The following is an 18,276-nucleotide window of genomic DNA, read 5'->3' on the forward strand; positions in this document are numbered from 1 at the left end:
GCATACTGAAAATATTTTCACACATCAGACGCACACAAGTTAATCTTATTATGTCCCATATAACTGAGCTCTAATGTTTACCTCATTTTTCTCTCAGATCTTATATGCCAAATTTCCCTTAAATTGTGGGATTGTTTTCACAACCTTAAAGTCTTTGAGTTATGCAATTTGCTCTTTTTCTTTTTTCACTGGAGTCTAGGCTTGGTTGGGTAAGTTACCCTTGGACATTACTTCAGTTCTTTTGCTCTTTGCAATACAGTATTCCAAGAACTAGGGTCCTTCGATGTAAGAGATGCTGGGTCTTCTGCAAAACTCATTGTACCTTCAAGATATTTAAATTGGGTTTTTCTTCTTGCTTCCAATAATATTTCCTTAGCCTGGGACCTTGGAGACTTGGCTCTGACTTTGCTGTACGGTTTCCTGTTAGGATCTCTTTTGGATGGTGATTGGTGGCTTTTTTCATTTCTCCTTTACCTTCTTTTTCTAGAACTTCAGGCAATTTTCCTTTGCAAAATTGTATCAAGATTCTGTTTCTTTAAGCTTTATTGTCAGGTACTTCATCTATTTTATATATAGAGATATAGATAGGTAGATAGCTATAGGTACAGTTATAGATATATAATTATTTCTCCTGTTTTCCACAACAGTTGCTTTTCTGATGAAATGATTTACATTCTCTTTCTATTGTTATTTTTGTTCTTTTTATTTTTTTTTTGGCAAAGCAATGGGGTTAAATGGCTTTTCCCAAGGCCATGCAGCTAGGTAATTATTCAGTGTCTGAGACCAGATTTGAATAGAGGTCCTCCTGACTCCAGGGCTTGTGCTCTATCCACTGCGCCACCTAGCCACCCCTATTTTTGTTCTTTTGGTCTTATCTCATTGCTTGATCTTTTAGAATGGCATTAACTTGCCCTTGTTCAATTACATTCCTCAAGGAATTGCTTTTTTCCTTCCGTGTGTGACTCCTTATTTCCAGCTGTCTGATTTTCTTTGTGTCATTTTCTGGACTTTGTTGGATTGAGCTGAATCTTTTCTCAGTTTTCCTGGATCTCTCTGAATTGATTTCTATAAAGCTTCTTAAGTTCTTCTCAAACTCTTTTGTCCGGCGGACCATGTGACACGCATTAAATGTGAAACTTTTCTTTCTGGATGCAACCCAGCTCCTTGGCTCTTTGAAATGCAACGTACTAAGATCTACAGCAGGATTTTGGTAAAGATATTGCTAGCTTTAGGGCCACAGACACTTAATAATTACCTAGCTGTGTGGCCTTGGGCAAGTCACTTCTCCCTGTTGCCTTTCTAAAAAAAAACCAGATATATCTCTTTTACTAATTTCTTAACTATTTTTTCAAATGTTTTGATTGGGGTTTTTTTTGCTTTTTTTTAATTCCTATTTGACCTTAACATTCCTGTTTATTATCCTCCTAAAGGTTTTCTTTTTTCCACTTAATTGGTTTTACTATTATTTTTTACTTAATATTTATTCTCATTTTGTACAAATAATGTTTTTTTACATTAATTAAATATTCATATTTAAGAGTAAATGAAATACCCCCTCCCCCATAAATATAGACTTGCTTGAGCGATAAAGTAAAGGGGAGAGAAAAAAATTAAAATTAAAAAAATAATAATAGTAATAATTGTAGGTATGGCCAGGTGGCGCAATGGACGGCACAACAGCCCTGGAGCCATGAGTGCCTGAGCCTACATCCGGCCCCATACACCCAACAATCACCCAGCCATGTGACATGCAAGCCACCCAAACCCCTCTGCCCTGCAAAAACCAAAAAGAAAAAAGAAAAAAAAAGACCCCAAATAAAATAAAATAGTAGTAATAGTAGGGGTGGCTGGGTTGCAGACAGAGCATTGGCCCTTGAGCCAGGAGCACCCGGGTCCAAATCTGGCCTCAGACACCCAACAATCACCCTGCTATGCGGCCACAGGCAGGCCACCCAGCCCCATTTGGCCTGCACCCCCCCCCCAAATAATAATAATAATAAATGTGCTTGATTCTTTGTTCCAAAACCAAAAACTCTGTTGTGGGTGGATCACATTATTTATAAGTCCATGACAAAAGTTACTTCCATATTTTTCTACTGTTGCCATTGCTGATCACCACTCCTTCCTTTCATACTTCTCCTCTGCCATGTATTATATTTTCTCTCTCCTTTCACTCTGACTCTGCTGTAGGGTAGCTGAGTGGAACAGCAGACAGATCCCCAGACCTGGGGTCAAGAGTCCCCAAACCCACATACCACCCCTTAGGCCCAGCATCCACCTGGCCCTATGGTCCTGGACACACCATCCAATCCCAGACCCTTGCAGGAAGTAAAAAAGAAAATGTGTTATATCTGACCACTGTCCCCCCATGGTCCATCCTCTCCTCCTTTATTCACATCCCCACCCCTTCCCCCTGCTCCCCCCTCCTTCTTACTCCAGATGCCTATACCCCATTGAGTATATATGCTGTCTCCTCTCCTAACCACCTCTGATGAGAGCAAAGATTCCCTCATTCCTCCTTGCCTTCCTCCTTCCATATCATTGCAATAGCTCATTGTAATAAAGAAAAAACTTACTATATGAAATATCTTGGACTATTCCCCTCTCCTTTTTCTTTTTCCCATCACATTTCCCTTTTTTTCTGTTGACTCCATTTTTACACCATATTTTATCTTCAAATTTAGCTTTCTCCTGTGCTTCAACTATGAAAGCTCCCTCTACCTGTTCTATTAACTGAGAAGGTTCATATGAGTATTATCAGTGTCATTTTTCTATGCAGGAATATATGCAGTTCATCATCAAGTCCCTCATATTTTCCCCTTCTCCAATCCCTATGCTTCACCTGAGTCCTGTGTCTGAAGATCAAACCTTCTGTTCAGCTCTGGCCATTACAACAGGAACATTTGAAATTCCCCTGGTTCATTGAAAGTCCATCTTTTTCCCTGGTAGAGGACATGCAGTTTTGATGGGTAGTTGATTCTCGGTTGCATTCTAAGCTCCTTTGCCTTCCAGTATATTATATTCCAAGCCCTACGAGCTTCCAGTGTAATTGCTGCTAAGTCTTTTGTGATCCTGACGGCAGCTCCATGATATTTGAACTATGTCCTTCTGGCTGCTTATAATATTTTCTCTTTGACTTGGGAGTTCTGGAACTTGGCTATAATATTCCTAGGGGTTGGTTTTTTGGGATCTCTTTCTCGGGGGAATCGGTGGATTCTCTCCATTTCTATTTCGCCCTCTGCTTCTAGAATATCAGGGCAATTTTCCTGTAGTAATTCTTTGAAAATGATGTCAAGGCTCTTTTCCTGATCATGACTTTCAGGTATTACAATAATTTTTAAATTGTCTTTCCTAAGTCTGTTTTCCATATCAGTTGTTTATTCAATGAGATATTTCACATTTTCTTCTAATTTTTCATTTTTTTGGTTTTGAGGTATTGATTCCTGATTTCTGGTAAATTCATCAATCTCCCTGAATTCTATTCTTTGTCTGGAGGATTTGTTCTCCTCAGAGAGTTTTCTTATCTCTTTTTCCATCCGGCCAATTTTGCTTTTATTTTTAAATTTATTTTTATTAAAGATATTATTTGAGTTTTACAATTTTCCCCCAATCTTGCTTCCCTCCCCCATCCCCCCACATGTATTACACATGTAGCACTCTGTCAGTCTTTATTTTGTTTCCATGTTGTACCTTGATCCAAATTGGGTGTGATGAGAGAGAAATCATATCGTTAAAGAGAAGAGAAGTCTAAGAGGTAACAAGATCAGACAATAAGATATCTGGTTTTTTCCTAAATTAAAGGGAATAGTCCTTGTACTTTGTGGTACTCTCCTTTGCAGACAGCCCAAAATTGTTCTGGATTGTTGCACTGATGGAATGAGCAAGTCCTTCAAGGTTGAACATCACTCCCATGTAGCTGTTAGGGTGTACAGTGTTTTTCTGGTTCTGCTCATCTCACTCAGCATCAGTTCATGCAAATCCCTCCAGGTTTCCCTTAAATCCCATCCCTCCTGGTTTCTAATAGAACAATAGTGTTCCATGACATACATATACCACAGTTTGCTAAGCCATTCCCCAATTTACTGGATTTCCAATTCTTTGCCACCACAAACAGGGCTGCTATAAATATTTTTGTACAAGTAATGTTTTTACCCTTTTTCCTCATCTCTTCAGGATATAGACCCAGTAGTGGTATTGCTGGGTCAAAGGGTATGCACATTTTTGTTGCCCTTTGGGCATAGTTCCAAATAGCTCTCCAGAAGGGTTGGATGAGTTCACAGTTCCACCAACAGTGTAATAGTGTCCTAGATTTCCCAAAACCCTTCCAACAATGATCATTATCAATTTCTTTTTCTGAGATAGGGTTGTTTAGGTATTTAATCTCTTCATTTAACATGGGCAACTTATATTTTTGTAAATATTCATCCATTTCACTTAGATTATCAAATTTATTGGCATAGAGTTGGGCAAAATAATTTCAAATTATTACTTTAATTTTCTCCTCATTTGTGGTGAGTTCACCTTTTTGATTTATGATACTAGCAATTTGGTTTTCTTCTTTCTTTTTTTAATCAAATTGACCAGAGGTTTATCAATTTTATCGTTTTTTTCATAATGCCAACTTTTGGTTTTATTTATTAATTCAATAGTGTTTTTGCTTTTGATTTTATTAATTTCTCCTTTAATTTTTAAAATTTCTAATTTAGTATTTAATTGGGGATTTTTGATTTGTTCATTCTCTAATTTTTTTTGGTTGCATGTTTAGTTCATTGATTTCCTCTTTCTCCAATTTATTCATGTAAGCATTTAGAGCTATAATATATCCCCTGAGAGTCGCTTTGAATGAATCCCATAGGTTTTGGTATGTTGTTTCATTATTATCATTATCTAGGGTAAAATGGTTAATTCTTTCTATAATTTGTTTTTTGGTCCACTCATTTTTTTAAAATGAGGTTATTCAGTTTCCAATTTGTTCTGGGTCTATATCTCCTTGGCCCAGTATTGCATATGACTTTTATTGCATTGTTATCTGAGAATACTATTTCTGCCTTTCTGCAGTTGATCATTAGGTTTTTATGTCCTAGTACATGGTCAATTTTTGTATAAGTTCCATGTACTGCAGAGAAAAAGGTATATTCCTTTCTATCCCCATTCAGTTTCCTCCATAAGTCTACCATATCCAATTTTTCTAACAATCTATTTACCTCCTTAACTTCTTTCTTGTTTATTTTATGATTTGATTTATCTAGAGCAGATAGCAGGAAGTTGAGGTCTCCCACTAGTAGAGTTTTGCTGTCTATGTCTTCCTGTAGTTCTTTCAGCTTGTCCTCTAAGAATTTGGGTGCTGTCCCACTGGGTGCATATATATTCAATATTGAAATGACTTTATTGTCTATGGTACCTTTTAGGAGGATAAAGTTTCCTTCCTTATATCTTTTAATACTATCTATTTTTGCTGCTGCTTTGTCTGAGATAAGGATTGCTATCCCTGCTTTTTTTTACTTCAGCTGAAGCAAAATATATTTTGCTCCAACCTTTTACCTTTACTCTATATGTATCTCTCTGCTTCAAATGAGTTTCTTGTAAACAGCATATTGTAGGATTCTGGTTTTTAATCCACTCTGCTATTTGCTTACGTTTTAAGGGAGAGTTCATCCCATTCACATTCAAGGTTATGATTACTAATTCTTTTATTGCCCTCTATGCTATCTTCCCTCTGTTTGTATTTTTCCCCCTTTCTCCCTTTTTTTGTACCTCTTAGTGTAATGAGATTTACACCATCACTCCCCTCCCTCCTCCAGTCTCTTTCCTGTCCCCCTTTTTAAGGAGGTAGTGTTTTTTAGATCATTCTATCTAAGTCACAGAAAATTCTGAGTGTCTGTCCATTCTAATTCAGTATATTCTATCAAACAGAGTCAAAATTCCTGAGAGTTATTAGGGTCTTTCTCCCAAGTGGGGTTAAAGCCAGTTACATCTTTTTAGATAGCAGTCTCATGAATAGGTCATGAATGTCCATCATTTCTGGCTAGGTATATTCTCTCTGTTAGAGTTACAATTCTCAAGATTTATGAGAATCTTTTGCCCCTCATGCTAGGATATAGCCAGTTTCAACTTACTGAATTGCATTTTTTTTCCTTTTACTGCCACTATTTTTTTTAACCTTTTCATGTGTCTCTTGAACCTCCTGTTTGATGTCCAAATTTTCTGTCTAGCTCTGGTCTTTTCATAGAAATTTTTGTAATTCTTCCATTTCGTTAAATGTCCATCTTTTTCCCTGGAAGAGAAGGCTCAGCTTTGCAGGAAAGTAGATTCTTGGCTGCATTCCAAGCTCCCTTGCTCTTCGAAATATCTCATTCCAGGCCCATCGATCCCTTAATCTTGAAGCAGCCAGGTCCTGTGTGATCCTTACTGTGCTCCTTGATATTTAAATTGTTTCTTTCTGGCTGCTTGCAGGATTTTCTCTTTCATATGATAGTTCTGGAGTTTGGCCACAACATTCCTTGGTGTTTTCTTTTTAGGATCTTTTTCTGGTGGGGATCCATGTGCTCTTTCAATAACTACTTTGCCCTCTGATTCCATGATATCAGGGCAGTTTTCCATCACTAGATCCTGTAATATTAAGTCCAGGCTTTTTTTCTTTTCAGTGTTTTCAGGAAGTCCTATAATTTTCAGGTTGCCCCTCCTCGATCTATTCTCGAGGTCAGTGGTTTTGTTGATGAGGTATTTTACATTTGCTTCTATTTTTTCTATTTTTTGATTTTGTTTAACTGACTCTTGCTGTCTCATGGAGTCACTCGTTTCTGTAGACTCCATTCTTTTTTTTGGGGGGAGGAGTTTTCTTCATTAACCTTTTGCAACTCCTTTTCCAATTGGTCACTTCTACTTTTGAAAGAGCTTTCCATTTGACCAATTGATGTTTTGAGAGAAATAATTTCTTTTTGCATATGCCCATTTGAAGATCTGAGAGATTTATTCTCATTTTGTATTTGTCCAATTGTACTTTCTAAGGTTTTGTTTTCTTGTTGCAAGGTATTAATTGTCTCTCCCAAATTTTCCAGTTGATTTTTAAACTCCTTCCTTATTTCTTCAAGGAAGTCTTTCTGTGCTGAAGACCAGATTGTATTCTCCTCAGAGGTTCCAGGTCTCTCAGAGTTAGGGTCTTTTCCTTCCAAGAATTTTTCTATGGATCCACCTTTCCACTGACCCTTCTTCATTTTGCTAAGCCCTGAGTTGGGGAGGGGCTGGTTCCCGGGGCTTGGGATTGCTAAAGGCTTTACTCACTGAGTGCAGTTTCTCTGGTTGGCCAGCAGGAGGTGCTGGTTGCTTTCTCTGGAGTGTCTGTGACCTTGGCTGAGGCCTTCTCCCTTTCCTTAAAGGGAGGAATGGAAGCTATTGAATTCTTTTTGCCTTCAATCAATGGTGGGCTTTACCCTGGCCTGAGGTCATTCCTCAGCTGGGCTGGTTCTTCTGCTCAGACACCTGGACCTGAGGCAGAAGTAGTTTCCATTTGTTTGTAAGGGAAGAAGTCTGAGTTGTAATGGGACTCAGACCAGAGGGGCCCAGGGATGGTGTCAGAAGCCTTCTTGCTCCAGAGCTCCCCCACCCCAGCCCTGTCCAGGATCTCCCGGGGGACAGCTCCAACACCAGTGCCTCAGCTCTCCTGCTGACTCATGCTCCTGCGGTCCAGCCCCACCACTGATCCAGCAAGTCCAGCTCTGTGGCCCTCAGACTCCCAGGTCCAATTCAGCTGTTGATCTAGCTGATCCCGGGCTGATCCTCCCTCTGAGCCCAGACTCACCCGCCTGAATTCGGCCAAAGCTGCTGCGGGAGACAAATCCTGAGGTAGATGTTTTTTCTCCTGGGTTTTCTTTCGGGGTTTTGTGGGTCCGATTTCTTCTAAGAGGTTTGTTTCATGTGATATATGGGGAAAGATTAAGAGACTTTAGAATTGTGCCTGTCTTCTCTCCGCCATCTTGGCCGGAACCCCTTCCAATTTTGCTTTTTAAAGCATTCTTCTCCTCAATAACTTTTTGAACTGTTTTATCCATTTGACCTAAGCTGGTTTTTAGCATGCTATGTTCTTCAGCATTTTTTTGGATTTCCTTAACTAGGCTGCTGACTTCATTTTCAGGATTTTCCTGTATCTCTCTCATTTCTTTTCCCAGTTTTTCTTCTAACTCCCTCATTTGATTTTAGAAGTATTTTTTGAGCTCTGTCATAGCCTGAGCCCAATTTCTGTTTTTCTTTGAGTCTTTAGATGCAGGAGATTGTGCTTCCTCATCTTCAGACTGAATATTTTGATCCTTCTTGGGCTCATATGCAAAATATTTCTCAATGGTGTTCCTCTTGTTTCTCTGCTTGCTCATTTTCCCAGGCTGAGCCTTGTTTTGGGGTGCTTCCTGAGCTTTTGGGACACTCTCACAAGGGTCTCAGTGTGTGAGGCTCTGTCCTCCCTCCTGGTCTGTGAATGACCAAAGGGGCCCCCCCTCTGCTACGGGGCTGAGGTGGGGGGGGCCTGCTGTTCTATTGGGGGGCCTAGACTGGGATCAGGATCTGAATGTTGTCAGAATCCCAGAGTCCTGTTCCAGGGGCAGAGGACAGAGCTCTGCAGTCTCTCTCTCTCCACTCCCCTCCCTAGGTTCAATGGGTTCATGCCCTGGGGGCTCCTGCTTACTGGCTCCACCTGCTTCTGTTCCTGGATCTGGGCTGAGGTGGCCATGATGCTTGCTGTGTGCCCTGAGGGCTGGGCTCCACGTGCTCGCTCTGGCAGAGGTCCCCGGCTGTTCCCCAATTTGTGGCCAGTGCTCCCCTGGGTGTAGCTTAGGAGAGTCCCCCGCTGCTGTGAGTTGCAGCTCCCAGAACCCTGGGGCTGGCTCCGCGAGGCTGAAGTTCTTTCACTCTGGTGGGCCACCCCTCTGGCAGGCCGCCCCTCCGACCCCGGGGGAGCAGAGCCGTTCTGCTCTTTTCCAGGTTATGTAGAGTAGGAAAACTGCCTCATTGGGTCCCTCTGTGGGTTCTGTCTCTCAAGAGTTTAGTTAGAGTCCTTAGCTTATGAGTTTTATGAGAGAGCACCTAAGACACGTTCCGTTCTTGTCACCATCTTCTATTATTTTCTTGAATTTCTTTTTCTTCTAATTTTTTTCTCATTCTATTCAATTTTTGAATACTTTTTTTACTTTAATCCATGATTTCTTTTTGTATTTGTGTCCATTTGCCATTATGCATTAGGGTAGGAGTAGATTTTATTTTTTTAAATTTCACCCTTCTCCTCTAAATATGATTTCAAATTTTTTTTAACACAATTTCAAATCTTTTTTTAACACCAAAGGAGCTATCAGTGATCTGGTTCTTTGTTCTTTGCTTATTCATTTTTATGTTTTAGTTTTTCTTGCTCCCTTGTGGTACTTCCTTCTCCTCCCCAGTAGCCACAGCTGGGGTCATGTCTGGTCAGCACTGTTAGCCATGACATCCAGAAACACCATGGGGTCCTTTGGTCATCCCCCACTCAGTCTGCTTTGCTTTGGATGAACGTTTGTGAGGGGAAAGTGGCTGAGATGAAAGTTCTTGAGGTGTCTCACTGCTTCTCTCAGGTCTCCTGTCTGATGATTCGGTGGGTTGTCCTGCATTCTTCTCTGAGTTCTCTCAAGTTGTCCTCCTAGGACTTTATCCCTTTAGTTTTGCTCCTCTACAATCATTTCATGATGATTTTTCTATTTGTGGAGGAAATGTGGAGAGCCTGGACATTTCTGACCTACTCTGACATCTTCTCAGGATTCCTTTTCTGTCAGGTCTAATGAGGAAGAAGTTCTCCATCACCTTCTCTCTTTGTCCTGCATACTTCCCACCTCCCACCTCCCAGATAGAATACAAGCTTTGTACCTGATACCCCAGGGTGCTGCATCATATTCCAAGGGATTTTTCAGCTTTCTTCCAACTGTCATATAACATGCATTTCTCAGAATTCCCTCGGGCTCTTAATGACCTTGGCTTCTAGAGTGGAATCTGACTCCATATAGGCCATGACCTCTCAGCAGATTCCTTCTCATGCTTCAGCTTCCATCTAGAATTGAATAGGGCTGGACTCTTAACATCTCAAGAGTCTTTCATCTTTATACCTGATGATCTAGGGTTTGGTGACATTCAAGGATGTGGCTGTCGACTTCACCCAGGAGGAATGGAACCTCTTAGACCCTCATCAGAAGCAGCTGTACCAAGAGGTGATGCTGGAGAATGCCCAGAACCTGCTCTCTGTAGGTAAGGACCCTTCCCCTGGTGACATTGATTCTGCAATCAATGGGAATATCTTCGTTCCCTACTGTGGAGGGTTTGGGGCAATTAAAAATAGAGGAAAGGACTGGTCTCCTGCAATTGTGTCTTTAATTTTCCTGCCTCTTGCCTTAAAAATTCTAGCCAAGATAGTGGGAAAGGAAGGGAATGGAAGAAGCATTATTTGTTTTCACCTGTTGCTTGCCAGATGCTGTGATGAGAACTTTCTTTAGCATATTATGTTACTTCATCCAGATAATAACCTTCTAAGTTAGTTAATTCTATTATCCCCATTTGACAGTTCAAGAAACTGAGACAAATGGAAACTAAGTGATTCAGCATTTAACTAGTCACTGTCTGAGACTGAATTTTGACTGTGGCATTCCTCAGACTAGGCCCAGGATTCTCTCCACTGCACTATCTTGATTTCTAGATAATGTAAAGTGTGTGCTGAGTCATCCTTCTAGGAAGCTGCACCAAGACCACATTTCCTCATCCCAACCTGGTTCCAAGAATTTCTCCCCCAGCTCTCCCCATAGTCCCTATAAATAACTGCCCTGAGACTCTTCTTCAGGAGGCCTCAGACCTACTCTGTGTTTCTTTTTTGTATACCCCTGGCATTGCCAGGAACAGCAAAATGACCAAGATAGAACATTTGGCATAAGTATTGAGCTTGCCAGTAGAAAAGCTCCCCGGCAGAGGCAAAGATTCCCCAAATGAACAATACACAAGGTTTCCATGTGATTCAGGGACTGAGGAATAGGAGAGAACAACTCAGCAAAATTTTCATATTTCCTGGGCTTGAGCCTGGTCTTGCACCTTAACCCATTTTACCCCATTTTGGAATGAGGCTTATTCCACCAAAATGGAACCTTTAGGATGTGGGCATAGGAATGAACCAATTTGCACAACAATAAATCCTGTTTTGAATACTTGCATTACAAGCACCAATGTGGGAGTCCAAGCTCCTATGTGTGCCCTCCATGGAGTGAAGCTCCTATGTGTGCCCTTCATGGAGTGATCCTCAAAGTGCAGCAGCTCTGTGAATATGTCCCCTTTCCAAAAGACATATAAGTTTCATCTATCTCTCCATCTTCTTCCCCACCTGATTTCCCTGCCCAGGGCTTCCAGGTCTCAGACAAGATGTGATCTCTTACTTTGAGCAAAGGGAAGCTCCATGGATGCTGGAGCAGGAAGGCCTGAGGAGCCACTGTCCAGGTGAGTGAGGAAGGTATAGGACAGCTATGACAACTGGGCTTCTATGTGTTCCAATGAAGCAAGGGCTAGATGTGGGGGCAGGAACACCTGCCTTGGAATTCTTTTTGAATGAGTGACTCTTTAAGGTCTGTTTTTCTAGAAAGGTTGTGGAGGGTCATGATGGTTACATGATGACTTCTACTGTGTCAGGACCATGGTTTTCAAATAGGCTGGTACCATTGCTTCCAAAATTCAAACCCAAGTTATGTCTTGATCTGGTGATTAGGGTTTGATGAGCTGCAATTAGTAGAAATGAACGAACTTGTCTTGTGCAGTAATAGGCAGCCTTCCATGCCTGGGATCATTTTACATGAATGTCCAATCTTTCTGGAAGTTTAGAAATAATCTGACATTACAAGAACATGGAAAAGAACATGTTACAATTAGAAACAGTCAGAGTTTGACCTAATCACTGTATGACCCTCCAAATCAGTGTATTCTTGTTCATGATAGTTTGCAATCACTGCAGAAACACAACTGTTAGGGTTGAGGCATGCACTTCTTCATTGTCCTTGAGAATATCTTTCTAACCAAATTGGACAATTATTTGTTGCTTACATTACCATTAACACATTTTTTAACTCAAATCCCTTAGACTGTTGTCCAAGCAGATGTGAGCCACCAAATGGGAATACTTGCAATAGTTCTAAGAGTCAAACATGCTCCTCACTTCCTTATAAAAAAAAATGAGGAACTCAAATTCCTATAGGAGACATGAGAAATGTGACCCATTTTTGAAACTTGATTTTAGAAGGATTTTGATTTTATTTTAGTGTGACGAGAGTCTATTCCCAGTTCTTGTATTATACTTTAGTCTAAGCTGCTGGAATTTCAGGTCAAGTCACCCAGCTATTCAAAGCTCATGGCCTGTGTTATGAATATCATGAAAATGTCTTGGGAATACCTGTGTTGCAGGTATTATTGATGTTTATTGTCAAGATCCAATGGGCTTATGTGTGTAACCCTTTGTATAGTAACGTATCCTTAGGATATAAGGTAGTGTCATTTTAAACTGAGTGGTTCTCTCCATGTAGGTTAGAGGTTTTTTTTTTTTTACCTTGGAGAAAGAAATAGTAAATGAATTTAGGTTCTACCAATGTTGGGGAGCAGATATGAAAATAAATGAATATATGTAATGTTTGTATACACTTATTTTTATCGTTTGAATCTTTCAGAAGAAGACATTAGAGATGAAATCCAGGAGAAAATTGGAAAACTAAGCCTTCCTATGAAAGAAGCTTACAAACAAAAAATCATGACCGACACTGCCTGTGATTTCATGTGGAGAGAATTCTGTGGTACAAATGAGAGAATCCAAACTGGAGACAAACCTTATGGATGTGGTCAGTCTGGAATGACTTTTACTACCAAGGAGAGTCTTACTGTACTTCAGAAAATCCTCACTGGAGGGAAATTTTATGAATGCAATCAATTTGGAAAGGCTTTTGCATTGAAGGGTATTCTTGTTGAACATCAGAGAATTCACACTGGAGAAAAACCTTATGAATGCAATCAATGTAGGAAGGTTTTTACATTGAAGTCCCAACTTACTGAACATCAGTTAAGCCACACTGGAGGGAAACCTTATGAATGTAATCAATGTGGAAAGAGTTTTTCATGTAAGTCCTATCTCACTAGACATCAGAGAATCCACACTGGAGAGAAACCATATGAATGCAATCAGTGTAGAATGGTTTTTACATTTAAATCCCAACTTACTGAACATCAGTATACCCATACTGGAGGGAAACCCTATCAATGTAATCAATGTGGAAAGGGATTTTCATTTAAGGACACTCTTAATAAACATGAGAAAATCCACACTGGTGAGAAACCGTATGATTGTAATCAATGTGCAAAGGCTTTTACAAGAAAATCAAATCTCACTAAACATCAGAAAATTCACACTGGAGAGAAACCTTTTGAATGTAATCAATGTGGAAAGGGTTTTTCATGTAAGTACAGTCTCACTAAACATCAGAGAATCCACACTGGAGAAAAACCTTATGAATGTAATCAGTGTGGAAAGGCTTTTACATGCAAGTCACATCTCACTAAGCATCAGAGAATCCACACTGGAGAGAAACCTTTTGAATGTAATCAATGTGGAAAGGGTTTTTCACGTAAGTACAATCTCCCTAAACATCAGAGAATTCACACTGGAGAAAAACCTTATGATTGTAATCAGTGTGGAAAGGCTTTTACAACAAAGGAGAGTCTTACTGCACATCACAGGATCCACACTGGAGAGAAACCTTTTGAATGTAATCAATGTGGAAAGGCTTTTTCATTTAAGGGTGCTCTTGACAAACATGAGAGAAGTCACACTGGAGAGAAACCTTATGAATGTAATCAATGTGGAAAGGCTTTTACAAGCAAGTCATATCTTACCACACATCAGGGAATCCACACTGGAGAGAAACTTTATGAATGTAATCAATGTGGAAAGGGTTTTGCATGTAAATACTATGTCACTAGCCATCAGAGAATCCACACTGGAGAAAAACCTTATGATTGTAATGAATGTGGAAAGGCTTTTTCATTTAAGGTCAGTCTTGACAAACATCAGAGAATCCACACTGGAGAGAAACTTTATGATTGTAATCAATGTGGAAAGGGTTTTTCATGGAAGTCCCAACTCACTACACATCAGAGAATCCACACTGGAGAAAACCCTTATGATTGTAATCTATGTGGAATGACTTTTTTATTTAAGGGTGCTCTTGACAAACATCAGAGAATCCACACTGGAGAAAAACCTTATCTATATAATCATCGTGGAAAGTCTTTTTCCTTTCAAGTCCAATCTTTCTAGTCTTCAGAGAATCCACCCTGGGAGGGACACCTTATGAATGTAAACAATGTGGAAAAGCTTTTTCATTAAAGGACACTCTTGTTAGTCATCAGAGAATCCACCCTGGAGAGAAACTTTTTGAATGGAACCAATATGGAAAGGGTTTTTCATATAAGTCCTATCTCACTAAATATTAGAGAATCCACACTGGAGAAAAACCTTATGAATGTTATCAGTGTGGAAAGGTTTTTACATTAAAGTCTCATTTGCTAGACATCAGATATACCACACTGTAGTGAAACCTCATGAATGTTATCAATGTTGAAAGACTTACATTGAAGGACAGAGACTTACTGCATATCAGTGAATCTATACTGGAGCAAAACCCTATCCATGTAGTCAATGTGAAATGACTTCTACAAGCAAGTCCTTTCTTACTACTTCAGAGAGTCCACACTCCAATGAAATCTTATGAATGTAATCAATTTGATAAAGGTTTTATATGGAAGTGCCATCTTACTTCACATGAGAGAATTCATACCAAAGATCAACCTTATGAATTGATTAATTTCAAAAAGCTTTTTTTATTGTAGGGCACAATTTTTAAAAATTGAAGAGTCCACATTGGAGTAAAACCTAATGAAAGTAATCAATGTGGAAAAGTCTTCAGGCAAACATACCTTATTTGCCATCATTAAATTCATATTAGTAACCTTATCGCTGATATGAATGATTGAAAACTTTTTTTTAAGAAATATTATTTATTTTGAGCTTTACAATTTTTCCCCTCTTCTTACATCCCACCCCCCACCCCCCAGAGAAGACAGGCTGTAGTCTTTATATTGTTTCCTTGGTATACATTGATCTCAGTTGAATGTGATGAGAGGGAAATCATGTACTTAAGGAAGAAAAATAAAGTATAAGAGATAACAAAAGTACAAAATAAGATAATGGGTTTTTGGGGTTTTTTTTAATGAATTGAAGATAATAGTCTTGCCTTTGTTGAAACTCCACAATTCTTTGGATACAGACGGTATTCTCCATCACATTTAGCCCAAAATTGTGCTTGATTGTTGCACTGATGGAATGAGCAAGGCCATTAAGGTTGATCATCACCCCCATGTTGCTGTTAGGATATATAGTATTTTTCTGGTTCTGCTCATCTTGCTCAGCAAATCCTTCCAGGTTTCCCTGAATTTCTGCCCCTACTGGTTTCTAATAGAACAATAGTGGATTAGATACATTTAAATGGAATACTGAACTCCCTAAACTAGCTTAGTGATAAAGGACTTAACTAGGCTCAGAGTCAATAGCAAGCTCAGACATGGAATCAATAAACATCGATTCAGGACCTTCTGTTTTAGATGCTATGCCCAGTGTTTGTGCAATTTTTCCTCACTCTATGGCAGCCAGGTGGCACAGTAAATAGAGCACCAACCCTGGGGTTTTCAAGTTCTCCCACATTAAAGTCAACTTTCTTTTTTTGTTTGTTTGTTTGTTGCAAGGCATTGGGGTTAAGTGGCTTGCCCAAGGCCACACAGCTAGGTCATTATTAAGTGTCTGAGGCTGGATTTGAACCCAGGTACTCCTGACTCCAGGGCCAGTGCTGTCAACTTTCAAGGACAACTTCACTCTTCAATTGCCTCTTCGTGCCTGCCTAGCATTGCACACACACACACACACACACACACACACACACACACACACACACACACGCAAACACACATTTTCCCACCTTCCCTGTGATTATTCTCAGTCTGATAGAGGTTTTATATGTGCAACTTGCAACACACTTTCATTTCAGTCATTTTCTCCATGTCATCTTGCCTGTCCTTTATTCTTGTTTTATCTTTTCACGTTATATTTTATTGGCACAATATTCCATCACAATCTCACAACAGCTTCTTTTGCCTTTCCCCACTTGCTGGGCATCCTCTTGTTTGTACAATTTGATCTTTTTCCCTTTTACAAAGCTGTCTTTAGGCTCTACAGCTAGCAGCTCCCCCATTGCGTCAGTGTCCCAGTTTTCCCACCACTTCCAACATTTAGAATTTTTCCTTTCTTTTCTATTATCCAGTCTGATAGTAGAAGACGATCCCTTAAAGTGGCTTGAATTTGCATTTTTCTAGTCAGTAGGGATTGAGAACATTTTTTAGGAATTTTTTTTTTAGGTTTTTGTAAGGCAAACGGTGTTAAATGACTTACCCAAGGCCACACAACTAGGTCATTATTAAGTGTCTGAGACCAGATTTGAACCCAGGGACTCCTGACTCCAGGACCAGTGCTTTATCCACTATGCCACCTAGCCGCCCCCAGAACATTTTTTTTAAAGAGTTTATTTATTTTGAGGGGTTTTTTTTGTTTGTTTGTTTTAGGTTTTTGTAAGGGAAATGGGGTTAAGTGACTTGTCCAAGGCCACACACCTAATTATTAAAAGTGTCTGAGGTCAGATTTGAACTCCTGACTCCAGGACTGGTGCTCTATCTACTGCGCCACCTAGCTGCCCCTTAGTTTGAGTTTTACAATCCCCCCCTTTCTTGAAGGCATTCTGTTAGTCTTTACATTAGTTCCAATGTTATATATTGGTTCCAATGTTATACATTGATCTCAGTTGAATGTGATGACAGAGAAATCATATCCTTAAGGAAGAAAAATAAAGTATAAGATAGTAAAACTACATGATAATATAATGCCTTTTTTTTTTCTAATTTGATGGTAATAGTCTTTAGTCTTTGTTCAAAGTCCATAATTCTTTCTCTGGTTACAAATGGTAATTCTCCATTGCAGACCATTCAAAATTGTTCCTGGTTGTTGCACTGAAGGGACGAGCAAGTCCATCCTGGTTGATCATCACCCTCATGTTGCTGTTAGGGTGTACAATGTTTTTCTGGTCCTGCTCACCTTGCTCAGCCTCAGTTCATGTAAATCTTTCCAGGCTTCCCTGAATTCCCATCCCTCCTAGATTCTAATAGAACAATAGTGTTCCATGACATACATATACCACAGTTTGCTAAGCCATTCCCCAATTGACGGACATTCACTTAATTTCCAAAATTTTGCCACCACAAACAGGGCTGCTATAAATATTTTTGTACAAGTGATATATTTACCCTTTTATTTTTATCATCGCTTCAGAGTATAGACCCAGTAGTGGTATTGCTGGATCAAAGGGGATGCACATTTTTGTTGCCCTTTAGGCATAATCCCAAAGTGCCCTCCAGAAAGGTTGGATGAGTTCATAGCTCCACCAGCAATGTGTTAGCATCCTAGATTTTCTGCATCCCTTCCAATACTCATCATCCTTTCTGGTCATATTGGCCAGTCTGAGAGGTGTGAGGTGGTATCTCAGAGATGCTTCAATTTGCATTTCTCTAATAAGTAATTATTTGGAGCAATTTTTCATATGACTATGGATTGCTTTGATTTCCTCAGCTGCATATTGTCTTTGCATATCCTTTGACCATTTGTCAATTAGGGAATGGCTTGTGTTTTTTTGAAGATTTGACTCAGTTCTCTGTATATTTTAGAAATGAGCCCTTTGTCCGAAATACTGCTTGCAAAAATTGTTTCCCAATTTACTACATTTCTTTTGATTTTCGTTATGGTGGTTTTGTCTGTGCAAAAGCTTTTTAATTTAATGTAGTCAAAATTATATAGTTTGTTTTTAATGATGTTCTCCATTTCTTCCTTGGTCATAAACTGTTTCCCTTTCCATTGATCTGACAGGTAAACCACTCCTTGATCTTCTAGTTTGCTTATAATATTGTTTTTTATTTCTAAATCCTGTATCCATTTGGATCTTGGTAAAGGGTGTGAGGTGTTGCTCTAATCTAAGTTTCTTCCATAATAAATTCCAATTTTCCCAGCAATATTTCTCAAACAGTTTTTATGCCAATAGCTGAACTCTTTGGGTTTATCAAACAGCAGATTATTATAATTGTTTCCTGCTATTGCACCTA

General features: G+C 39.5%; 1 protein-coding gene across 1 annotated transcript in view; it reads left to right on the top strand.

Annotated features, from left to right (window-relative positions):
- LOC141497101 (uncharacterized) overlaps positions 1 to 17,919 on the top strand; it is a 55,777-nt gene extending 37,858 nt beyond the window's left edge. Inside the window, exons 6-8 of the mRNA XM_074199695.1 lie at positions 10,128 to 10,254; positions 11,389 to 11,484; positions 12,699 to 17,919. Of these exons, the coding sequence (XP_074055796.1) occupies positions 10,128 to 10,254; positions 11,389 to 11,484; positions 12,699 to 14,338 (1,863 nt within the window). The 3' untranslated portion in view covers positions 14,339 to 17,919. The remainder of the gene's footprint in view (positions 1 to 10,127; positions 10,255 to 11,388; positions 11,485 to 12,698) is intronic.
- The last annotated feature ends 357 nt before the right edge of the window (positions 17,920 to 18,276 follow it).

The sequence above is a fragment of the Macrotis lagotis genome, chromosome X, assembly GCF_037893015.1.
Source record: "Macrotis lagotis isolate mMagLag1 chromosome X, bilby.v1.9.chrom.fasta, whole genome shotgun sequence".
NCBI lineage: Eukaryota > Metazoa > Chordata > Mammalia > Peramelemorphia > Peramelidae > Macrotis > Macrotis lagotis.